We start from the raw sequence: 26,180 nt of genomic DNA on the forward strand, positions 1-26,180 counted from the left end.
TTCCCATCTCTCCATCTCTCCCCCACCCCCTTTCCCATTTCTCTCTCTCCCCCACCCCCTTTCCCATCTCTCTCTCCTCCACTCCCTTTTCAATCTCTCTCTCTCTCTCCCTTTCCCTACCCACTTTCCCATTTCTCGCTCTCCCCCACCCCCTTTCCCATCTCTCCATCTCTCCCCCCTCTCCTCTCTGTGATTCATTAGGTCCTCTTAGTGGCTCCTACACAATCAGGGTCAGCCTCTTATCAAAGGCCTCTCTGTACTGGAGATGAGGCCCAGTCTTCCACAGGACAGAGGGAACTTTGTGCCAGCTGACCACAGCCCAGTGGGCCTGTTGGGGGAGAGGAGTAGGGAGACAGGGAGACAGGGAGAGGTAGGGAGTCTGAGTGATGCCACTTTAAGAGTTGTGGTGTGGGCCAGGCAGTCCCATTCAGTGAGTCTCACTAGGCCAAGCAGCTAAAGTTGAAGTGATTACAGCTTGTAGGCCAGGGATTCTGCTCTATTCTGCTCCATTGTTGGGGGCTTTGTTAACACTGAAGCAGGGCACTGGGAATCTGCTGCCACTCTGTTCATGGAAACAGCTAGAGGTCTCCTAGGCATTCCCGGACATGTTGTTGGTTCTCTCATGGGGGCGTAGCTTGGCCTCCATGGGGCTCAGGCCAACCAACAGGAGTGTGCCTCTCACCATTGTAAGCTGGCATCAGTGAGCCCTGGCTGGGAGTTGCCTGGGTAACATATACACTACTGAATGTACCCTCACAAGGAAATGCTTTTAGCGGGAGCTTTTAGAATACCTTGGAAAAGTGCAAGGTTCTCATCTCAAATTATTTGAATAATAAATTCTAAGTGCTAAGTGTTCTCGCCAGTGGCTTTGATGTTGTGTTCTTGGTAACTGGGTCTGTGTATCTGCTTAATAACACAGTAGACTGAAAGCAACTGGCTGTGCAGATCACTCATAAAGCTATATTACCCTAGCTGGCACAACAAACCCAACCCCTCCTAGTCTCCCCAGTGGCAGCCGTGATGACATGACCCCTGTCTCTCTCTCTCTCTGTCTGAGTGGTGCAGCCTAATACTCATTTGTCCCCAGGCCCAGTGGAGCAGCTGGGAGGTCAGAGCCTCAATTACAGGAAGTTAACCTCACTTAGTCAACAGGCTTACAGTGCCTCGACATGTCCCACTGACATGCTAATATACACTACCGATAGGGAGTAGGGAGCCAGAAGCAGAGGCTTCATTCACTTTCCCCCAGTTTTCCTCCTCAGTTCTCCTCACACATTCTCAGGCTCTCCCCACCCGTGGCTAAAGTCTGAAATGGTGGTTATGTGAGGAAACATGAGCATAGCATTATGCATGCATGTACACACTCACCGGACCCTCAAAATGTATTTTGGAAGCCAGATTAAGGCCTGTGGCTGTGTTTCGGCTGCGGCGGCTGTGTGTGTGTGTGTTATGGTTCTATGTATCTGTCCCTGTGGACTCTGCTCTGTGCAGCCGGCAGGCAGCGGGCCCAAAGCTGCAGTGATTGAAATGCGGAGTGCAAACAGGACAAGGTTTGCCATGCCGTGGCTAAGTGTCCATCCATTATAGCGGCGCGCCAGCTGCACAGCCCGGCCCAGCCAGGAGGAAGGAACCTCTGCTCTTCATGCACCGTGAGCGCCACCAACCACAGTCTCCATTACCCTATTTATTTTAGCTTGGATTTCATCATTCATGATATGACTTACTTAACAGTCAAATGTGAAACTGATGTGGAATAATGAACAATAATGACATTATGTTATGATGAATTAAGATGCTATTTTTGATCATTTTTGTAGGCTGTCTGGTGCAGGAGCAAATCGCAGTGCATTTTGAGATTTCATTATGGAGCCTGAAATAGAGCGAGTCTACATCAGTCCGAGCAGTATTCATGTTCTGATTAAAAGTCAATGAAACAGTGTGATATCCAGTTTGTTTGTTTATTTGTTTGTTTAGAATGGGAATAATTTATCTCAATCTGTCTGCAAGCATTTACACTACTTATACTAGATCCAATAAGATCATTAAGCACATCAGGAGGGAGGCTCAGACTGGTGCCCTGGAGCACTAGGCACCCCGGAGGAACTCTAGTGCACGGGTCGGCAACAGACAGGCACGCAGGCCAAAACCGGTCCCCCAAAGGTTTCAGCAACAACAACAAAAATACTCAAATCAACAGGAATTCAGCAACAAAATTAGTTTCATTTAGGACATGTGTTCACCAAGTATTCCCACGAATTAAAAAAAGACTTGATCCCTGCCATAGAATATAGCCTATATTTGTTTTGGTTCCTAATGTACTGTATTTTATTCACAATATTTCTATTGGTGCAGAGTGTACGTATGGCACTCCTTTCAGAGTGACAATTTAACCCATGTCCCTGGGGTCACTGGCTTACAGAAGCAACACTGATGGCTCCTGGGTAATACGGACTGGTTGTGTGGATAGAAATCTATTTATTCATTTATTGTGTTTGGAGATTCTTAGTGGCAGAAGCATTTATTTATACTGCTTTTGATTTTCTTTCAGCTTGTAATCATTTCTGACACATTTTCAACTTAACATGCTTAGAGAACGTGTTCATATTTCTGGTGTCTCATCAAGTAAATCAATTCGCATACATGTCAATGTCCATTTCCCCTGAAAGTGGGACTGTTTTGCATGTATGAAATAGTGTGTGTGTCTGTATGAAGCAGTTTTCTCTGATGTGTGAATGTGGCATGGAGAAATGCAAGCCCATCACAGCATTGACAGCCAGTGGCTAATGTGATCACAGCTTGTGTGCTGCAGGACTGACTGAGAGGAACCGTAATCTCTCCCAGTGTCTCGCTGCCAAATTGGCTCAATCTGCCAGGGAGAAACATCAGAGTTCTCTGCTGTCGGCTTTCCAAGGGCCTTTTTTTTATGTGGGCTCAGGATGTTTGATCCAGTAAACTGTATCTCAGCACTTTGATTTGGTGAACCTGCTATCCATAGCATGTGAAGGGACTTCATAGGGATCACTAGTCCAGCGTCAGTGACATAGAGAGGGGAACCAGAGCCCTGCCTCCCAGCTGAACACATTAGCCTATATCGATCAGATAATGTACTCTGGACAAGATTCGTTGATAGATCAACACCTCACATTTTGTTTAACACTTGATATATAAATAGTTAATAGTGCGTTATATTGGTTTATTGAATTACCTTATAGTCTACTTTGGGAGTTTGTTACATGAATGTAATGATTAGGTTGAAGGCATAATTCTGCTCAGGTTGGATTTGGCTGAGCTTACATGTTTTCCCCAGATGTTTATTCTGAAATTGGTTTGAAAAGTAGAGCCATTATATGAAATTGTAATGTCAGTGACTTTTTACTGTGTCAGTTTGCCAGGAGGTGAAAATCACATCCAAATATGACTCTGCAGGCCTGTTTGTGAAATCCAGATATCCCTTTCAATCCTGAAGAATAGAAATGTCTGCGTGTTTGTAAGGCTGTCCTGGAGTTTCTAAAAGCATCTATCTGACTGACTTTGCCGATCATAAATACCCCCCCGGACATGTCAGGAGAAAGTACGTCTGGAAAACCCAGAATTCTGAAAAGAGAGAGGCCATTTCTAATTTAGCAAATGCCTCGAGAGAAAAAGCTAAACTTTTTATTAAGAATTTCGATTTGGGAAATAAATTTGTTCTGCAGCCATTTCCTCCTCCCACACAGTCAGTCAGATGATTCAAGTTGGAGAACATTAGCTTGCTTACTCAAGGCCCAAAGGGAGATTAACTAATTAGACACAGTCCAATACTTTCCACTGTGCTGCCTGCTAGTCTGCAATAAAACCTAGGAGCATGAGAGAGGCCACATCAGTAACAGGGCACTGCACACAGCCAATTATCAGGCAGGTAGCCACTGTGTCATTGTCTACCTTTCCAGACCAGAGCTATTGGTTTCATTTTCAACACCAGTTAGGCAGCTTACATTCCCCAACTGTTTCCACTCTTCGCCTGGTTAGAGAAAGTTGGTGTTAATATGAAATGAGAGGGTATGTTCTAATACCAAACCTATTTTCAGGTTGTAGCCAGTTGGAGTGAGATGAGAGCCCAGTGGAGTAGCAGACACACTGAGCATCCAGCCTAGCCATGCCTTGCTGCTGAGTGCCCTGGTGACCAGCTCTGGCCTTGGCACCATGACCAGTCTGAAGCGCCCACCCATGGAGCGCATCGTGGGGGGCTCTATCCCAGCCATCGACGAGTTCTACACCCGCCACCTCCGCCTGGCCAACGGAGGGGCACGCATAGACAGTGCCCACCCTCCAGGGGGCCCGGGGGTGCCTAAAATGGGGGTACGGGCACGGGTTGCCGAGTGGCCCCCGAGGAAGGACCTGGGTGCTCTCTGGCAGGCTACCACAGAGCCAGAGTCCCCAGCCTTAGTCGGAGGTGGGCAGAGCCACCTGAAACTAGGTCACCTGATGAGCCCCCAGGACGCATCCATGCTCCGCAGCATCCACAACACACTGAAGAGTAAAACCCAGGGGGCCAGTTATAGCCCAGACAGCCGTTACCTGTCCCCCACAGACTACAGAGTCCCCTCCCACAGAAACATCCGCCGCATCCGCCAGCGCAGCAACAGTGACATCACCATCAGCGAGCTGGACGATGGTGGGGACAGTGGGGAGGAATTGGGCCCCTCAGGGGCCAAGTGGTCCCCACTACACAGAGAGTATGGCAGCACCTCCTCTATAGACCAGCACGGGGCGCCAGGGGAGAGCTTCTTTGAGATGCTGAAGGGCTACCAGGGGGACAAGCCTGACCAGCGCAGCCCTGCACCAGACAGACTAGAGGACTTGCTGACTGCTGGGCTCAAGCAGGCCTCCATAGAACTACATGAGGAGACTAGTGAGAGCCAGACATCCAGCAGAGTCAAGGAGAGAGAGAAGCCCCCAAAGAGACGCTCCAAGTCAGAGACAGGGGGAGAGTCTATATTCCGTAAACTACGCAGCGTGAGGGGGGAGTCGGACTCACCACGGGCCGGCTCTGATGCTGAGGACGGTCGGTCAGAGGACTGGGTAACCCCCCTCAAGCCATGGGTGTGCCAGAGGGGCTTCTCCCACTACGACGTGCAGAGCATGATGTTTGACCTGAATGAGGTGATCCAGAGCAGGCAGATGGCAGCGGGGAAGAGGAAGAACACCACCACAGGGGCGTCTGCTGCAGCTGCAGCCTCCAACACCTCCACCGTGTCCTCCACCCAGAGCCTGGCCTACAGCTCCCCCGCTGGCAGCCAGGAGGAGCTCAGTGCCGGGGCCAGGGACAGCCCCAGCATGGGCACCGGGGACGAGCAGAGCAACGAGATGCTCCTCAGCTGCCCCTGCTTCCGCAATGAGATTGGGACCAACGGAAGGCGCACGGCGGGAGCCGGGCCCCCCAAACAGGGGAGTGGCGGCTCGGAGACCCTGGGAAGCGAGGGCAGTCAGTTTGAGTCGTCCCTCAGCTCCCACTGCACTAACGCTGGGGTGGCAGTGCTAGAGGGGCCCAAGGACAGCCCCAGTTCCCTCAGTGACAGAGGCAAACACTACATCGTAGAGCATGTGGACCTGGGAGCTTACTACTACAGGAAGTTCTTCTACCTTAGAGGTGAGATAGACTCAGCTGAACATACACTATGTATCCTCTCAAAAGTATTCAGTTACAAACATTTACCAGTACATGAAGTACTATAACACTAGAATGTGTAACGTAAACAAATAGTCCTACACAGCCCACTGTGTAATACAGTTTCCAAATTAAAATGCATGAAGTGTATGTTTATACATAGCTGTCTACTTCCCTTTCTCTCGCTCTCTCTTGCTCTCTCTCTTTCTCTTTCTCCCGTTTTCTTTCTCTCTCCCTCAGAACACTGGAACTACTTTGGAATGGACGAGGCTCTGGGTCCGGTGGCTGTGAGTCTGCGCAGGGAGAAACAAGAGGAGCACAGAGAGCACGGCCAGCAGTACAACTACCGGGTCATCTTCAGAACATCAGAGGTCAGACAGCTAGCCTCCGGCCTTTACAACTGCTCTCCCTGGACCATGCAACGTATAACAACGTTAGCAGTTAATGATCCTGCTAGATAGATTGAGATTTCTGGAATTGTTATCAAATCCAGTCACGACGATTGTCTGTAGATTTGTTTTTCTGTAGATCAGTAACTCTCCCCTGTGTCTGTCTTCCTGGTAGTTTCACGGTAAGATTAGCTGGAGGTGAAACTCAGCACTCGATCCCTCTCTGCTGATTATGTAAGAAACCCAGAGGGCATCAGCTGTTCCCTCAGATCAGCACTGTGTAAAGAAACTATAGAAAACGCTCTCATCCTCATCACATCTCCATGGCCTGTCAATGCTACACAACCTCAAACCACTATAGAGAACTCTCCTTTTACATTTCACTGGAAAATCATTTGCTTCATTAAGTTGGAAGCTTGTGATTTTAGTTATGGACTGCGACACAGCACCGTTACATTCCCAGCTATAGATTTAAGGCACCTGCCCTGGAGTATCCAGAGATGGTTGTCTGGGGGTTTTCCCTGGGTTGGAAGGTGGCCAGGTGTGGGTGAATAGACCATCCAGCTCTGTGTGAGACACCCCGGGACCCCAGGGCCTCAAACCTGGGGAACACTGTCCTTTTGTTACGGCCCTCTCCTAGGAGTGTGGGAGAGAAAATTCCCCTCCGTTCCAGCTGTATATGATAGCAAGTGATTGAGTTCATGGCCTCTGATGAACACAATGCACACTCTGTGTACATATTATGCGTTGCTGAACAAGCCCAACCTCAGCTATCTGCCCCCAGGCCAAAAGTTTGATTGATAACTGTACCTTGTTCTTCTCTGTTGTTTTATGTCAGATTCCTTTAGATAAATAGTTCTGAACTTACTCAGGAGAAGTTAGGGTGTTTGGGAAGCAAAACCGACATGTTCATTTTGGCTATCGCTTTGTTCCATCTTGATGTGAAAGTTCCATGGACTGGGGATTCCTGAGGCACATTCCTCCTCTCACACCTCTTTCTCTTCCTCTCCTTCTTTTCATCCCTCCATCCAGTTGATCACACTCCGGGGTTCTATTCTGGAGGATGCGGTGCCCTCGTCCTCTAAGCATGGCACTACCCGCGGGCTGCCCCTGAAGGAGGTGTTGGAGCACCTGCTTCCAGAGCTGGATGTGCCCTGCCTCCGCTTGGCCCTCAACACGCCCAAGGTCACAGAACAGCTGATGAAACTGGATGAGCAGGGGGTAGGAGGATACATTAACACTACATAAAACACTCCCTGAAGAGACCAGCCGTGCTACAGCTATATGCTGTTATTGGGCCAGTTATCATATTTCATAGCTATTTTGATTGGCACTATATGTTGGCACTATATCATGCTATAAAATTAGGCTTGTCTGATCTCGTATAGTTTTTGCACTGCAAACATTTTTTAACGTGAAATCTGTCACTCTCTCTTCTCTCCCCCTCTCTTCCTCCCTCCCCCTCACTTTCTCCCCCTCTCTCGCCCTCCTCCTCTCTAGCTGAGTTTCCAGGTGAAGGTGGGGGTGATGTACTGCAGGGCTGGGCAGAGCAGTGAGGAGGAGATGTACAACAATGAGATGGCGGGCCCTGCCCTGGAGGAGTTCCTACAGCTGCTGGGGGAGAGAGTCCGCCTCCAGGGCTTCACCAAGTACCGCGCCCAGCTTGACACCAAGAGTACGCTCACACACACACACACACACACACACTACGGTAGTCAAAATTGACAAAAGGTCAAAAATACAGTTCTGATGAATGTAACAGCCACATAAGAGTAAGATGCTTAACTATTTTAGACTTGTCCATCAAATATGGACCATCTTATCAAAATTGTATAATGAGAGAGAGAAAATCTATGGAATCGAGACATTTTGGTAGGACTTCAGGTATTCAGTTGAAGGTTAGATATAAAATGTTTTCTTATTTGAAATGACACATGCCAAAAGTGTTTAACCATATATGGCCCTTTTATGTTTTGTTATTATATTGATAGAATAATAAAGTTCGGAAATAACAACTCATTTGCATATACGGTGCATTCGGAAAGTATTCAGACCCCTTGACTTTTTTCACATTTTGTTACATTACAGCCTTATTCTAAAATGGTTTGAATCGTTTTTTTTATTCTCATCAATCTACACGCAATACCCCATAATGACAAAGCAAAAACAGGTTTTTAGCAAATTTATTTAAAGTTCAAAACTGAAATATTACATTTACATAACTATTCAGACCCTTTACTCAGTACTTTGTTGAAGCACCTTTGGGAACAATTACAGCCTCAAGTCTTCTTGGGTATGATGCTACAAGCTTGGCACACCTGTATTTGGGGAGTTTTTCCCATTCTTCTCTGCAGATCCTCTCAAGCTCTGTCAGGTTGGATGGGGAGTGTTGCTGCACAGCTATTTTCAGGTCTCTCCAGAGACGTTCGATCGGGTTCAAGTGGCTCTGGCTGGGCAACTTAAGGACATTCAGAGACTGTCCTGTTGGAATGTGAACCTTCCAACAAGAAGTCCTGAGCGCTTTGGAGCAGGTTTTCATCAAGGATCTTTCTGTACTTTACTCCGTTCATCTTTCCCTCGATCGTGACTAGTCTCCCAGTCCCTGCCCCTGAAAAACATCCACACAGCATGATGCTACCACCATCCTTCACCGTAGGGATGGTGCCAGATTTCCTCCAGATGTGACGCTTGACATCCAGGCCAAAGAGTTCAATATTGGTTTCATCAGACCAGAGAATCTTGTTTCTCTTTGGTCACCTCCTTGACCAAGGCCATTCTCCTCCGATTGCTCAGTTTGGCCAGGCGGCCAGCTCTAAGAAGAGTCTTGGTGGTTCCAATCTTCATTGATGTAGACATTTTTTGGTACCCTTCCCCAGAGCTGTGCCTCGACACAATCCTGTCTAGGAGCTCTACAGACAATTCCTTCCACCTCATGGCTTTGTTTTTTCTCTGATAGGAAGTCAGATGAGGAAAATGTTGATGAGGAAAGTGTTTTATGTAATCCATTTTAGAATAAGGCTGTAACATAACAAAATATGGAACAAATCAAGGGGACTGAATACTTTTTTGCTTATGAAGCTACGCAGGGTTGGTCCTGGTTGGTACCTGGATGGGAGACCAGATGCTGCTGGAAGTTGTGTTGGAGGGCAAGTAGGAGGCACTCTTTCCTCTGGTCTAAAAATATTCCAATGCACCAGGGCAGTGATTGGGAACACTGTCCTGTGTAGGGTGCCGTCTTTCGGATGGGACGTTAAACGGGTGTCCTGACTCTCTGAGGTCATTAAAGATCCCATGGCACTTATCGTAATAGTAGGGGTGTAAACCCTGGTGTCCTGGCTAAATTCCAAAGCTGTCACTCATACCATCATGGTCACCTAATCATCCCCAGCTTACAAATTGGCTCATTCATCCCCCTCCTCTCCCCTGTAACTATTCCCCAGGTCGTTGCTGTAAATGAGAATGTGTTCCCAGTCAACTTACCTGGTAAAATAAATAAATAAAACTTTCCAAGTGCACTGTACATGTGGGCATTAATAAATTAATTAGCATGAAGTTGCTCTATCCCAAACAGCTATTTCTAAGGTACCACCCCAAAGAGAATTTGTAAATGCCCCACAATCTCCTGTCAACATCACCATGGCTTTTACCCAAATATGTGCAACATTACTTATTCATGATTGTCATCTAGAATATTAACTACAAGGCAGAAATGTTTTGTGTCGAAATAGCACCCACTTGAGAATTAACCAATGCGTATTTATTTGACAATAGGGGAAAGATACAAAATTGCGTGATTGAATAAGATATGTGGATTTTTTCACACACACACACACACAAACACACAGTGGTGTTTAAATAACCTTGGACACACACAGACACACAATTGATTCCCATTGAAAGCAAAGCACTGACAGTGCATTTAAAAGTGTGATTGGCCTTTTTTATTTGACCAAGGATGTAGCATGACAGGCTCCTGTGTGGGAGCCTTACTGACCCTCTCTCTGACCTCCTCACCCCAGGTCTCACAGCTGTAGAGTCTGCTGAATATTTGCTGTAGGCGGTGCTCTGATCTGCCTTGTGTGTTATTAACAATAGGTTTGGGGTAATCTCTGTAATCCAGGAAATAGGTTTTCCTCTCCTGTCTCTTGCAGTTTTTTTTATGTGTGTAGTCCCTTTTTACTTCATGTAGCCTGTTTTTCTTTCAAGTCTCTCTGGTGTATTGAGGACTAAATCAGGTACACAATGGCTGGCCCACACGCTCCACTACACCCTTTATGTTCCTAATGAGAGCAGAGCAGGAAATGGCAGCTCATCGCAATTATGCACTTAATTACATTAGGCTATTTCTGGCACTTCCTCTATTCATAAGCTCAATGAATATGAACATTCCTCTTTTGTCCATACATTTTAATTGTGGTGGCTGCCTGGGTAATCTTGCACCCAAAACCAAATCAGTTACTGTCATGAGAGGCAAGCGCATGGGTACCTCTGCTCTTAGGGTTATAGTAGATTGGTTGTGGCATACTCTTTACAATGCTACATTTTTAGATGTAGTATTTTTGAGCAACAATACAGTATTCTCGATAGTGCTCTACCTGTATTACTACAAATATTTGTTGTTGTTTTCCCATCACACTATGTTGGCAGACATTGATCAGGCTACACTAGCATGGCTTATTGTTTGGGCTATGAAACAGGAGACAGTCTGGTACATAAAGCACTGAGCAGATAGGTTGCTGGAGGACAGAGTTGGGTTGCAGTAGCAGTACAATGGGGCCTTATATTGTGGTGCTCCTCTCCCTTCCTCCAGCTGATTCCACTGGCAGCCACTCCCTGTACACGGCCTACAGGGACTATGAGATCATGTTCCACGTGTCTACCCTGCTGCCCTACACACCCAACAACAAACAACAGGTACAGAAGGGTTCTATGATATCACATAATACATGAATATCTAAGAGACATGCTTTAGGATAACATGATATGCCATAGATGGATTCAATTATTAATCAAGTTTATTGCTGCCATGCTGAAGAATAGGATATTCATTGAGATAGTGTAATTCTTGTATGGTTATACCATGTTTGTCCTTGTAGTTGCTGAGGAAGAGACACATTGGAAATGACATCGTCACCATCGTGTTCCAGGAGCCGGGAGCGCTACCCTTCACCCCCAAGACCATCCGCTCCCACTTCCAACACGTGTTCATCATTGTCCGTGTGCACAGCCCCTGCTCCGACAATACCTGCTATAGGTGAGTGTAAACCGTGTTCAGACCACTAGAGGGCCTGGCGGTCACTAAGAACCTGGAAAGCCCCTGGTACTACAACAGTGGTTGTTTTGAACTCACACAGGTAGATAACATAATGAGGAACGAGAACCACTAGAAGGCATGGTCACCAACCCAGATAAATTTGCTTGGGTAACTACTGGCTCTCCTTATTTCTCTCTGTAGCCAGGGTACTGTAGGCAGGGTACTATAGGCAGAGTACTGTAGTCAGGATGCTATAGGCAGGGTACTATAGGCAGGGTACTATAGGCAGGGTACTATAGGCAGAGTACTGTAGTCAGGATACTATAGGCAGGGTAATATAGGCAGAGTACTGTAGTCAGGATACTATAGGCAGGGTACTATAGGCAGGGTATCATGAGGGTACTGTAGGCAGGATACTATAGGCAGGGTACTGTAGTCAGGATACTATAGGCAGGGTATCATGCAGGGTACTGTAGGCAGGATACTATAGGCAGGGTACTATAGGCAGAGTACTGTAGTCAGGATACTATAGGCAGGATACTATAGGCAGGGTACTGTAGGCAGGGTATCATGCAGGGTACTGTAGGCAGGATACTGGTAGGCAGGATACTATAGGCAGGATACTATAGGCAGGATACTATAGGCAGGGTACTGTAGGCAGGGTATCATGCAGGGTACTGTAGGCAGGATACTATAGGCAGGGTACTGTAGGCAGGATACTGTAGTCAGGGTACTATAGCCAGGGTACTATAGGCAGGATACTGTAGTCAGGATACTATAGGCAGGATAATGTAGGCAGGGTACTGTAGGCAGGATACTGTAGGCAGGAAGGATACTGTAGTCAGGGTACTGTAGGCAGGGTACTGTAGTCAGGGTACTGTAGTCAGGGTACTGTAGGCAGGGTACTATAGGCAGGGTACTGTAGGCAGGGTACTATAGGCAGGATACTGTAGGCAGGGTACTGTAGGCAGGGTACTGTAGGCAGGGTACTGTAGGCAGGGTACTATTGGCAGGGCACTGTAGGCAGGGTACTATTGGCAGGGCACTGTAGGCAGGGCACTGTAGGCAGGGTACTGTAGTCGGGGTACTAAAAGCAGGGTATTGTAGTCAGGGTACTGTCAGAATGATAGTATGATAGTATCAGAATGTAGATAGTATCAGAATGTATCAGAATGATAGTACTAAAGGCAGGGTACTGTAGGTGGGGTACTAAAGGCGGGGTGCTGTAGGCAGGGTACTAAAGGCAGGGTACTAAAGGCAGGGTACTGTAGGCAGGGTACTAAAGGCGGGGTGCTGTAGGCGGGGTGCTGTAGGCGGGGTACTGTCAGGGTACTTAAAGCAGGGTACTATAGGCAGAGTATTGTAGGCGGGGTACTAAAGGCAGGGTACTAAAGGCAGGGTACTGTAGGTGGGGTACTAAAGGCAGGGTACTAAAGGCAGGGTACTGTAGGTGGAGTACTAAAGGCAGGGTGCTGTAGGCAGGGTACTAAAGGCGGGGTGCTGTAGGCAGGGTAAGTGGGGTACTAAAGGCGGGGTGCTGTAGGCAGGGTACTAAAGGCAGGGTACTGTAGGCGGGGTACTAAAGGCGGGGTACTTTAGGCGGGGTACTGTAGGCAGGGTGCTGTAGGCAGGGTGCTGTAGGCAGGGTACTAAAAGCAGGGTAATGTAGGCAAGGTACTGTAGGCAGGGTACTGTAGGCAGGGTACTAAAAGCAGGGTAATGTAGGCAGGGTACTGTAGGCAGGGTACTAAAGGCAGGGTACTGTAGGCAGGGTACTATAGTCAGGGTACTAAAGGCAGGGTACTGTAGTCAGGGTACTATAGTCAGGGTACTGCAGGTGGGGTGCTATAGGCAGGGTACTGTAGGCAGGGTACTAAAGGCAGGGTGCTGTAAGTGGGGTCTGTGGCATTCTCACTGACACGCTCATCCACACCTCACTCACTCACTCACTCAACCCTCCTGCCTACCACACTGCCTTGGGGCAACGGAGCTGGAGCGATCTGAAGGAGTTAGCGGCATACACGTCAATGATTCCCTTGCTGGACGAGCGAATCAGAGGATTCTTGAGCAGCCGTGCAGTGCTCTGTCCCTCAGTGCTCAAAGACCCTCCCCGAGGAACACTTGTGCAGGCTCTGGGTCTCAGCTCAAACCTCATCAAAGTTGGGCTAATTTATTCTGAGCCCTCCCCTCCAGTAACCCCTCTACCCCCCAGCGCTGACTGCCAACGATTAGATGCCCTCCTCAGTTGGAGTTGTTCTTTTTTAAAGGGGACATCTTTTGATTTGAAGCCAACGAGTGTCGTCAAGGAGAAGAGGCTGAGAGGGAGAAATGCTGGCTTTTCTTCTTGGATGAAGTAGGGAGTGGGACCCTGAAGCAGTGAAGACTCCACTTCACCCAGAGCAGCTCTCAGCATCCAGCCTCTGGCTCAGTCCCATGGATCTAATGAACACACTACAAGTTCCAACCCCTATCTGTTCTGTTCTGCCACCAGAGCGCTGATATGCTAGAAGCCTGAATTGCTGGGAGCCTGGGATGCCATTTCAAAGAGGAGTAAAAAGTCACAAGATCTAGTAACAGAACAGCGGTTGGACGGGCGGCGGAAGCAGCTATAATTAGCTGGATAAAGCTGTGTGTACCTGCAGTAGTGTGATCAGACCAAGCAGACAGGAGAGGAGGATTCACTTCAAGGAGACATATTTTTATAATGCCTAGCCCAGTCAGGAGTTGGTAGAGTCACATAAACAGACCAACTGGGAAACGTAAGGGTCAGATGCCGGAGCAAGAACAGGTGGGTCTGAGGGTTGTGTCACTGTGTGTGTGTGTGTATACAGTGTGTGTGTAGGAGGGATCCGAGATGTGATGCTGATGACCAGTGTGAAAAGGAGGGGGTCTGAGGACACAGCAGTTTCAGCGACCTCTCACGCACACACACACACACACACACACACACACACACACACACACACACACACACACACACACACACGGCTGCACTACTGTGATGTATTACATAATGCGTGATACAATGACTACGTTTTGCCAAGGTTTTATTGGATATTGCTGTTTTTGTGATAGTGTTGAATTCTGACTCATCAGAGATTATAAAGTTGCTACAGTAGCTTTAAATATTGATCAGTATTGTGTGTGTGACTGGCTCTGTATCCTGTTCACACGCAGTGAAAACGGGATCTTTGGAATGATGCATCAGTGATCTCTTCAGGCCAACATATAAGTAGTTGGCCTGTGGCCAGCCTAGGGACACAGCCTAGTGATAATCTTGTGCTATCAAATGCTGTCCAAATGCAGATAGGTCAATTTAGCCATATTGCATAACGATCAGAGCTTTGTTTCTACAAATAGGGAGTAGCCCCCTCCTCTCCACTCCTCTCCACGTATCTTCTCTGTGATCTGGGGTCTAGGGCTGGCTGAGAGTGGCCATCTCAGTGGTAGCTGGCTTGTCAGCTGTGCTGAATGTATAGTTATATCCGCCTGCCTGGTTGAGCGAGGCTTGGGCTGTAATGTCACAGCTGCATGTGATGACTGTGTTATCTGTTTAATGGACTGGACTGAGGCTTGTCAGGACTCTGACATCAGCCTACATGAGCCTGGCCTACAGTGGGTTTCTATAGTGCTACTGTTCAGCTTTTCCTCACCATTGTTGGATTATATATGAATTTGGAAGCCAATCATTGTCAGTCATCTGCATCAGAACTAGGTTAGATTTCATGCTAACTTGTTTCATTAAACTCTAGGAGGCCTATTGTGGAGCAACAATGGGAGTTGAATGGGAAGGGTAGTAGGTAACCTAAGTAGAGCCTTGACCATAGAAAGACTCATGCCACCCTTTATGCTGGGAAGGAAAAGGGGCTAGGAGGAACGATAACCAGTCTACTGTTTTCTGCCCTCTAGTCTACTGTTTTCTGTCCTCTAGTCTACAGTTTTCTGCCCTCTAGTCTACTGATTTCTCCCCTCTAGTCTACTGATTTCTCCCCTCTAGTCTACTGTTTTCTGCCCTCTAGTCTACTGTTTTCTGTCCTCTAGTCTGCTGTTTTCTGCCCTCTAGTCTACTGTTTTCTGCCCTCTAGTCTACTGATTTCTCCCCTCTAGTCTACTGTTTTCTGTCCTCTAGTCTACTGTTTTCTGTCCTCTAGTCTACTGTTTTCTGTCCTCTAGTCTACTGTTTTCTGCCCTCTAGTCTACTGTTTTCTGCCCTCTAGTCTACTGTTTTCTGCCCTCTAGTCTACTGTTTTCTGCCCTCTAGTCTACTGTTTTCTGCCCTCTTGTCTACTGTTTTCTGCCCTCTAGTCTACTGTTTTCTGCCCTCTATTCTACTGTTTTCTGCCCTCTTGTCTACTGTTTTCTGCCCTCTAGTCTACAGTTTTCTGCCCTCTAGTCTACTGATTTCTCCCCTCTAGTCTACTGTTTTCTGCCCTCTAGTCTACTGTTTTCTGTCCTCTAGTCTACTGTTTTCTGCCCTCTAGTCTACTGTTTTCTGCCCTCTAGTCTACTGATTTCTCCCCTCTAGTCTACTGTTTTCTGCCCTCTTGTCTACTGTTTTCTGCCCTCTAGTCTACTGTTTTCTGCCCTCTAGTCTACTGTTTTCTGCCCTCTAGTCTACTGTTTTCTGTCCTCTAGTCTACTGTTTTCTGTCCTCTAGTCTACTGTTTTCTGCCCTCTAGTCTACTGTTTTCTGCCCTCTAGTCTACTGTTTTCTGCCCCCTATTCTACTGTTTTCTGCCCTCTAGTCTACTGTTTTCTGCCCTCTAGTCTACTGTTTTCTGCCCTCTATTCTACTGTTTTCTGCCTTCTAGTCTACTGTTTTCTGCCTTCTAGTCTACTGTTTTCTGCCTTCTAGTATACTGTTTTCTGCCCTCTAGTCTACTGTTTTCTGCCCTCTAGTCTACTGTTTTCTGCCCTCTAGTCTACTGTTTTCTGCCCTCTAGTCCACTGTTTTCTACCCTCTAGTCTACTGTTTTCTGCCCTCTATTCTACTGTTTTCTGCCTTCTAGTCTACTGTTTTCTGCCCTCTAGTCCACTGTTTTCTACCCTCTAGTCTACTGTTTTCTGCCCTCTATTCTACTGTTTTCTGCCCTCTAGTCTACTGTTTTCTGCCCTCTAGTCTACTGTGTTCTGCCCTCCCTGAGAGGATTGGATAGGGATAAGACATAGTAAAAGCAGCAGCTTGCCATCTTACACCTATTCAATTCTGTCAGATCTAGTGCCTGGGGATCCATTGAGTTTGGGTATAGGACTCCCTCCTTCAGTGCACTTACTAGTTAGTGACCTCTCTCTCTCCCTCTCCCTCTCTCTCTCTCTCTCTCTCTCTCCCCCAGTGTGGCTGTGACTCGTTCCCAGGACGTGCCCTCCTTCGGCCCTCCTATCCCCAAGGGTGTGACCTTCCCCAAGTCCACTGTCTTCAGGGACTTCCTGCTGGCCAAGGTCATCAACGCAGAGAACGCCGCCCACAAGTCTGAAAAGTTTGGTGCCATGGCGACACGCACGCGACAGGAGTACCTGCGGGACCTGGCAGAGCGGCATGTGACCAGCACGCCGGTGGAGCCCACGGGGAAATTCCCCTTCATCTCATTGGCTCACAAGCGGAGAGAGAGGGTACGGCCGTACAGTGGGGCAGAGCTAAGGAGCCTAGGTGCAGTGACATGGCCGGTGCATGCGGAGGACCAGGTAGCCGGGGCGGAGAGGGAGTGTCTACTGGCCATCTCCAACGATTTCCTCATCCTATTGGATCAGGAGGCGAAGGCTGTGGTCTTTAACTGTGCCACGCGCGACGTCATTGGCTGGTCCTCTGGCAGCCCCGCCTCCATGAAGATCTACTATGAGCGTGGGGAGAGCGTGTCGCTGCGCTCCATCAACAACAACACAGAGGACTTCGGAGAGGTGGTGAAACGCCTGGAGGTCAGTAGCAGCACAGTTAGTCTGTGTATTATTGCTACACTGATGGCTTTATAATATTTCACACATCATCTGTTGTGATTATTATTACAGGTGTCCCAAGTTTCAAGCCAGATAAGGACCTTTCATCACTAACCAATGGGTTATAATAAACATACCTCCCATTTCCACCTCAGATAATCCATTATGTTCAAAGCAGATGCAGAATAGGCCTACAGTGATTACAAACACAATGTTACAGGTATAACACTCAGCATTAATCGTATTTGGAGAGGTAGTTTAATCATTTTCATGCGATTAGGCAATGCCAGTTGTCTTGAATGAAAGATTAACACTATTTGCTAAGGGTTATTTCATGTTTGTGTGTACAGTGAGTGTGCATGCCATACCCTTTCTTGTCGGAAAGCGGAGGCGTGCATCAGTGATGTAGCATAATATCCTGCTCTGGCCCTGTTGTGGTTGCCTGGGGGTCTGGGTTAAGTACTATGTTACAACCTCTTTCTACCTGACACTGGGTCAGAACGGCCAGGCAAGGTGTATTAAACCTTAAACCCTCCCTCCTGTGCAAAAACACTTTAATTGAAGGGTAGCGCATCCGCTGATGATAGATTCAGTCTGTTAGTGTGTTTCTTATCAGATCTAAGCCCAAGGGCAGATTATGTTTATGTGATGTGTTGTACAGTAGCAGCAGCCAACAGAATAGTTTTGTTTTTTATTTATTCAACCCCTTATTTTACCAGGTAAGTTGACTGAAAACACATGGTCATTTACAGCAATGACCTGGGGAATAATTACAGGGGAGAGGAGGGAGGATGAATGAGCCAATTGGAAACTAGGGATTATTAGGTGGCCATAATGATATGCAAGACACTGGGGTTAACACCCCTACTCTTATGATAAGGGCCATGGGATCTTTAGTGACCACAGAGAGTCAGGACACCCGTTTAACGTCCCATCCAAAAGACAGCACACTACACAGGGCAATGTCACTAATTACTGCACTGGGGCATTTTTTTAGACCAGAGGAAAGAGTGCCTCCTACTGGACAGCTCTAAAACCACTTCCAGCACCATCTGGTCTTCCATTCAGGGACCAACCCTGCTTAGCTTCAGAGGCAAGCCAACAGTGGGATACAAGGTGGTATGCTGCACAGAGCATACACAGCACATGCAGTGTAGTCTGTTTTTGGATTTAGAGGTTTCTTACGTTATGTAGTGTGGCAGACCAGGGGGTTGAGACACAGACAGAGTAGGATTAGCTCAGTTTCAAAAGGTGTTTATTAAAATAATAGTTCAAAAGAAAATAATAGGTCTCCCCCAAGAGACCCTCTCCGGGATACCGTCTTCTGGGCTCCGGGTCTTGCTGTATCCTGTGGGGATCAAAACTGAACTCCCTCCTGTTACCTCTGGTACCATCCCCAACTATACGGGAGTCCTTTCCTCCCCCAGTCTCTTCCCTGTGTGCTGCCCTTCTGGCAGCTTTATGGGACTTGTACAGCTGGTGAGCAATCAGCCCTTGAATACTCACCAATCCCCAATCAGCCACAATTAGTCCTGGCCCGGAGAGCCCGTCGAGACCTGGCACGTCCAGCAGATGGAGCCATCGCCCCGTGATGTATACTCCGTCTGTCACCAGGCCTCGACGAATCTCCCCCTGGTGGCTGACCTGCTGTACGCCACAGTAGTTATAACTCTTCTCCTTCACCTCTTTCTCCTCCCCCTCCTTCTCTCCTCTGTCTCTAGCTCCTGTCAAAGGGCAGCCAGACCACAGAGATGACCCTGAGGAGGAACGGCCTGGGCCAGCTGGGCTTCCATGTAAACTTTGAGGGCATCGTGGCAGAGGTAGAGCCCTACGGGTACGCCTGGCAGGCGGGGCTGCGCCAGGGCAGTAGGCTAGTAGAGATATGTAAGGTTGCCGTTGCATCGCTGTCCCACGAGCAGATGATCGATCTCCTGAGGACCTCTGTCACCGTCAAGGTAGTCATCATACCCCCGCACGAGGACTCCACCCCTCGCAGGTACAGTTCAGAGACAACAAATAAGTTATTTATCAACAGATATATCCCTCTGTCAGTCATATCAGAAGCATGCATTTGGGTACTGGGGCAGCGCTGGAGTGTTTGTAGTGTATATCTTGATGTAATAATGGCGCCGAAGGAGATGGTTGCCGTTTTATGATCACGTAACCAATTGTGCTATTGTGTATGTTTTTTCGCGTTATTTGTAACTTATTTTGTACATAATGTTTCTGCCACCGTGTCTTATGACCGAAAAGAGCTTATTGATATCAGGGCAGCGATTACTCACCCCGTACTAGAGGAATTTTTCTTCTTCAACGAGTTGGACAGGAAGGATTTATTCCAGACACCCGACAAGGACCTCATCCCCGTCATTCGCAGGAGGAAAAGACGGAGATATTGTGAACGACGGTCCGGGTGCCTTGTAAAGATCCGTCGCCGCGAGGGTAATCTACCTTTACCATCGGTCCTATTAGCCAACGTACAATCAATTGATAATAAAATATATCCTACCAACGGGACATTAAAAACTGTAATATCTTGTGTTTCACCGAGTCGTGGCTGAACGACAACATGAATAACATACAGCTGGCGGGTTTTAAGCTTTTTTGGCAGGATAGAACAGCGGCCTCTGGTAAGACAAGGGGCGGGAGCCTATGCATATTTGTAAACAACAGCTGGTGCACGCGGGACTCTAACCCGGAAGCTTATAAGAAATCCCACTATGCCCTCCAAAGAACCATCAAACAGGCAAAGCGTCAAAACAGAACAAAGATTGAATTGTACTACATCAGCTCTGACACTCGTCAGATGTGGTAGGGCGTGCAAACTATTACAGACTACAAAGGGAAGCACAGCCACGAGCTGCCCAGTATCACAAACCTACCAGATGAGCTAAATTACTTCGATGCTCGCTTCGAGGTAAATAACACTGAAACATGCACGAGAGCACCAGCTGTTCCGGACAACTGTGTGATCACGCTCTCCTTAGTCGATGTGAGTAAGATCTTTTAAACAGGTCAACATTCACAAGGCCACAGGGCCAAACGGATTACCAGGATGTGTACTCCAAGTATGTACTCCGTGACCAACTGGCAAGTGTCTTCACTGACATTTTCAACCTGTCCCTGACTGAGTCTGTAATATCAACATTCAAGAAGACCAGCATAGTCCCTGTGCCCAAGAACACTAAGGTAACCTGCCCAAATTACTACGGACCTGTAGCACTCACGTCTGTAGCCATGAAGTGCTTTGAGAGGCTGGTCATGGCTCACATCAACACCATTATCCCAGAAACCCTAGACCCTCTCCAATTTGCATACCGCCCCAACAGATCCACAGATGATGCAATCTCTATTGCACTCAACACTGCCCTTTCCCACCTGGACAAAAGGAACACCAATGTGAGAATCCTATTCATTGACTACAGCTCAACGTTCAACACCATAGTGCCCTCAAAGCTCGTCACTAAGCTAAAGACCCTGGGACTAAACACCTCCCTCTGCAACTGGATCCTGGACTTCCTGGCGGGCCTCCCCCAGGTGGTAAGGGTAGGGAACATCACATCTGCCACGCTGATCCTCAACACGGGGGGAACCTCAGGGGTGTGTGCTCAGTCCCCTACTGCACACCCTGTTCAACTATGACTGCATGGCCAGGCACGATTCCAACACCATCATCAAGTTTGCCGATGACACAACAGTGGTAGGTCTGATCACCGACAACAATGAGACAGCCTATAGGGAGGAGGTCAGAGACCTGGTCATGTGGTGCCAGGACAACAACCCCTCCCTCAACGTGATCAAGACAAAGGAGATGATCGTAGACTACAGGAAAAGGAGGACCGAGCACGCCCCCATTCTCATTGCCGGTGCTGTAGTGGAACAGCTTCAGAGCTTCAAGTTCCTTGGTTTCCACATCACCAACAAACTATCATGGTCCAATCACTGCCTGGTATGGCAACTGCTTGGCCTCCAACCGCAGGGCACTACAGAGGGTAGTGCGTACAGCCCAGTACATCACTGGTGCCAAGCTTCCTGCCATCCAGGACCTCTATATCAGGCGGTGTCAGAGGCAGGAGGCCCTAAAAATTGTCAAAGACTCCAGCCACCCTAGTCATAGACTGTTCTCTCTGGTACAGCATGGCAGACGATACCGGAGCGCCAAGTGGAGGTCTAAAAGGCTTCTTAACAGCTTCTACCCCCAAGCCATAAGACTCCTGAACACCTAATCAAAGGGCTACCCAGACCCCTCTTTTCGCTGCTGCTACTCTTTTGTTTATACTCTATGCATAGTCACTTTAACTCTACCTACATGTACGTATTACCTCAATTACCTTAACTAACCGGTGCTCCCGCACATGGACTCTGTACTGGTAACCCCTGTATATAGCCTCGCTATTGTTATTTTACTGCTGCTGTTTAATTATGTGTTACTTTTATTTTCTATTTTCACTTATCAATTTTTTACTTAACACTTATTTTGATTTGTTTTCTTAACTTCTTAAAGCGTTGTTAGTTAAGGGCTTGTAAGTAAGCATTTCACTGTAAGGTCTACTACACCTGTTGCATTCGGCGCATGTGACAAATATTTTTGATTTGATTTATCTCTGTCTCTTCTCACAGAGGCTGTTCAGAGCTGTACCACATGCCCCTGGTGGACTATAAGAACCACAAGGAGGGGATGCCCTATGAGTTTAAATTCCCCTTCCGCAGCAACAACAACAAGTGGCCCCGCACCTCCTCCAGCCCCCAGAGCCGCACCACAGCGGCCCTGGGGGGGACGCTCATCAAGGCCCCGGCTTCAGAGTACCAGGAGCCGACCGGAGTCATCCCCCGCAGTGTGTCCAGCGACGGGCGCCCTCTCAACCCTAAACGGTAAGAGAGCCACCCTGGCTAATAATATGATATAGTCGGGAAGATGTACAAGCTTTAAGCTTAGTAGTGGAATCTGTTTGCTCTGTATCCTTCAGGTATTCCCCAGGGAATGATAACTATGCCCTGGCTTGTTCCATCGTGATGGGCCGCTCTCCACACACCCGCAAAGCCCCTACCAGCCTCTCCTACATAGACACTGGGAGCGCAGGCTCCAACCACTGGAGACAGAAGTCCATGCCAGACGGGTGAGAGGTCACTCAGGCCAGAACAAACCTGGGCCAATTCATGGCCACATTCAGACCACACCCACATCATACACAGACCAAAATTCAGATCTAGAAACAGATCGCTGTAGGGTTTCACTTAAATGGCTCTATTTTCAGATGTAGTCTGTATTCACTGTAATTACTTCTTTGGGAGTTATCCAATAATAGAAAGGAAATGACTAAATTATATGTTATCATTATATGTCTCGTTGATATGTTGTACTCATCGTGGCAGAGGTACTCCTGTTTTGTTCAGTAAATGATGCAGCTAGACATGATGCCGTCTTCTTCCATCTATTTTCTAGGTTTAACAACAATACCCGCCACTCCCCTGTGTCTGCTGAGCATCAGGGAGTGGGAGAGGGGTCTAACGAGACTAAGCCTGCCACTGGATGGCCCCAAGCGGTGGAAGGGGAGGTGGCCGACAGGGGGGCTGATAGAGCAGGTAAGAGGACATGCTTTAGAACAGTGTCATTCAATGTCGTGGTCACGACCCCAGGTACTGCAGTGGGGTCGCCAAAATGATCGTTTTTGAGAAACATAATATGAAACATCGAATTGTATTGAGTAAATGTATTTATTGGTTTATTTTCATTCTGATAAGAGATGAAAATGCAATTAAGTTATTTTTTTATAAAAAATTCGAAATGTACCGATTTTAAGGTTGTGTCATTAGATTTGGCGTGGGGTGGGGGTCACGAGAACATCTTGGGGAAAAATGGGGTCCCCAGAAATTTGCTGAAAATCTTTGAATACCACTGCTTTAGAAAATGCCCAAGTCATGTCTCTGGTGTTTTGGGTGATGCAGATGATGAGAGTCAGAGACAGGAATAGCTCTCTATGTTACTGGTATTGTTATCTGTGTCTCATTCCTCTGTTTGATCCTGTCCCTCCCAGACCCAGCTGTATCCAAGGCAGTAACTCGTCTCCAGCAGCAGGAACAGGGGACACACCTGTCTCCCAACAAGAACATCAAGGTGAGGTACCAGGCTCAAATATGACCAAATATGACTTCTAACATGCTGACCAGACCGCTTGTGCGCGATCAGGACAGGATCAGGACAGGATCAGGACACGCAGGTTGAAATACCAACTATATTCATTTGGGGACAGGTCGAAAAGCAAACATTTATGGCAATTTAGCTAGCTAGCTTGCTGTTGCTAGCTAATTTGTCCTGGGATATACACATTGGGTTGTTATTTGACCTGAAATGCACAATTACCTGAAATTAATAATTATGTTAATGTAATATTTCAGTTTTTTATTTGTAATACATTTGCAAATAAAATCTAAAAATCAGTTTTTGCTTTGTGATTATGGGATATTGTGTGTAGATTGATGAGGGATTCCATTTTAGAATAAGGCTGTAACAAAATGTGGAAAAAGTCAACGGTCTGAATACTTTCCGACTGCACTAGCTTGGCAATGTAGATTGTTGTCTATGTCAAAGTAGTCTTTATTTACTATGATCAAACAACCAGGACGTGACTGTAGGGTCTCTGTCTCTACAGGTGGAAGCTTCCTACTCCTCCAGCCAATCAGGAAGCAACACACTGTCCAGTAATGCCTCCAGCTCTGCCCACAGTGATGAAAAGTGGTATGAGATTGGCTCCAGCAGGACAGGGGTACGGCCTGACTCAGAGCTCAACGGCTACCTACAGGGGGCATCCACAGACAGCGGCATTGATGCTACCTCTTACGGGGCCACAGGGTCCGGGGGTTCCAGAACCAAAGATCGGCTGGCCCAAGAGACCTCTCCTTCAGCCCCAGACTCCCCCGGCCCCCCAGGGAGCAGCGCATACCCAGCCCAGAGCCCCCTTGTGTTCCCCCCAGCCCCGGACAGTGGCTCCTACACCCTCAGTGATGCTGCGTCCCACTCCAGGTGTGTGTGCCTCCCTGTGCTGTGCTACCCCACATGAAAAAATACTATAGTGTATACTATGGTAGGAATACTATAGTATTCACTGTATTGTTTTTGCTGACTTTACTGTAGTATTCACTGTTTATTTTAATTTTTTAAATTAAGAACAAAATCTTATTTACAATGATGGCCAACACCGGCCAAACCCGGACAATGCTGGGCCAATTGTGCGACACCCTATGGGACTCCCAATCATGGCCGGTTGTGATGCAACCTGAATTCGAACCAGGGTGTCTGTAGTGACGCCTCTAGCACTGAGATTCTTAGTGCCTTAGACCGCTGCGCAACTCGGGAGCCTGTAGTAGTGAATAATGTAGTATTTAATGCAGTTTTCTGTAGTATTTGTAGTTTACTATAGTATAAATACTGTAGTAAAAATAGTAGTATATACTATAGTATGTATTGTAGTGTTTTTGTATACATTACTGTAGTATTTACTATAGTATTTTTGTTTTATTATCTTTGACATAGAAGTGGAGGTGTTCTCCTCCTGCTCTTTTCTATAACCATGGGGTACACAACCATGTGCCACCACAAATTGGGATATGTAGAAGGGGAATGGGCAGGGTATATGCAAATTAAATACTGTAATATTTACTATAGTTTTTTAAGTGCATTTGTGGACTGTAGTGTTTTTCTGACATTTCTGTAGTTTTCACCACAGTGTTTTTTTGTTGGTGGATAATACTGTAGTATATACTATAGTATTCTACAGTATACTACAACATTCTATACTAAGTACTACACATGATTGAGGGATACTTCAGTGCAGGGTTGTGTTCGAGATCGATTTAAGACCAAGACCGGAGCAAATCGTATCCGAGTCAAGACTAATCCCGGAGGGGGGGGCGAGACCGAGTCAAGACTAATCCCGGAGGGGGGGCGAGACCGAGTCAAGACTAATCCCGGAGGGGGGGGGCGAGACCGAGTCAAGACTAATCCCGGAGGGGGGGCGAGACCGAGTCAAGACTAATCCCGGAGGGGGGGGCGAGACCGAGTCAAGACTAATCCCGGAGGGGGGTCGAGACCGAGTCAAGACTAATCCCGGAGGGGGGGGCGAGACCGAGTCAAGACTAATCCCGGAGGGGGGGCGAGACCGAGTCAAGACCGGGAAGGGGACAAAGGGTCCAAGACCGAGACCAGACAAATGCGAGTCCAATTCAAGACCTTGATTGTAATTTTGTCAAATCACCACCATAATAAGAGTTCATAATGTCCAGTATTTCTCTGTTCATTTTTCAGAACATCATATGGATTCTTTAGACATTCAAAAAAGTGTAAAAAAATGCATGCTGGGGGAAAATAGAGCCACACATTATTATTAACCCAAACACAGTGGGGAACAATGAGGGCCTTCTACACCTTCAGAGAAGGGCTAAGGATTTTTAAAAAATAATGATTATAAAAATATAATAACAATGATAATCATATCATTATTTTCACTGATGTTCTGATTCAATCCCTTCAGTTTTTGTTGGAAAGGAAAGGGTTAACACTGAAGAGAAAAAAATATACAATCAGGATTTTTTCTTTGCTGGTCTCTGGGGAGATAAATTGAGCTAGCTAAGTTAGCCATTGGCTAGGCCATCAGAAGGTATTTTATATATATATTTTATTTTTTATTTCACCTTTATTTAACCAGGTAGGCTAGTTGAGAACAAGTTCTCATTTGCAACTGCGACCTGGCCAAGATAAAGCATAGCAGTGTGAACAGACAACACAGAGTTACACATGGAGTAAACAATTAACAAGTCAATAACACAGTAGAAAAAAGGGGAGTCTATATACATTGTGTGCAAAAGGCATGAGGAGGTAGGCAAATAATTACAATTTTGCAGATTAACACTGGAGTGATAAATGATCAGATGGTCATGTACAGGTAGAGATACTGGTGTGCAA

General features: G+C 47.1%; 1 protein-coding gene across 3 annotated transcripts in view; it reads left to right on the plus strand.

Moving 5' to 3' along the window:
- LOC139383698 (signal-induced proliferation-associated 1-like protein 1) overlaps positions 1–26,180 on the plus strand; it is an 85,013-nt gene that overhangs the window by 49,485 nt on the left and 9,348 nt on the right. For all 3 annotated transcript variants that reach the window (XM_071128253.1, XM_071128252.1, XM_071128251.1), the window contains 13 exons: positions 4,068–5,629; positions 5,888–6,018; positions 7,069–7,257; positions 7,537–7,711; positions 10,847–10,950; positions 11,133–11,290; positions 16,624–17,203; positions 18,943–19,217; positions 21,842–22,093; positions 22,189–22,338; positions 22,665–22,804; positions 23,257–23,336; positions 23,872–24,242. In XM_071128253.1, coding sequence (XP_070984354.1) covers positions 4,183–5,629; positions 5,888–6,018; positions 7,069–7,257; positions 7,537–7,711; positions 10,847–10,950; positions 11,133–11,290; positions 16,624–17,203; positions 18,943–19,217; positions 21,842–22,093; positions 22,189–22,338; positions 22,665–22,804; positions 23,257–23,336; positions 23,872–24,242 — 4,052 coding nt within the window. In that variant the 5' untranslated portion in view covers positions 4,068–4,182. The remainder of the gene's footprint in view (positions 1–4,067; positions 5,630–5,887; positions 6,019–7,068; positions 7,258–7,536; positions 7,712–10,846; positions 10,951–11,132; positions 11,291–16,623; positions 17,204–18,942; positions 19,218–21,841; positions 22,094–22,188; positions 22,339–22,664; positions 22,805–23,256; positions 23,337–23,871; positions 24,243–26,180) is intronic.

The sequence above is a fragment of the Oncorhynchus clarkii genome, chromosome 25 (genome assembly GCF_045791955.1).
Source record: "Oncorhynchus clarkii lewisi isolate Uvic-CL-2024 chromosome 25, UVic_Ocla_1.0, whole genome shotgun sequence".
Taxonomy (NCBI): domain Eukaryota; kingdom Metazoa; phylum Chordata; class Actinopteri; order Salmoniformes; family Salmonidae; genus Oncorhynchus; species Oncorhynchus clarkii.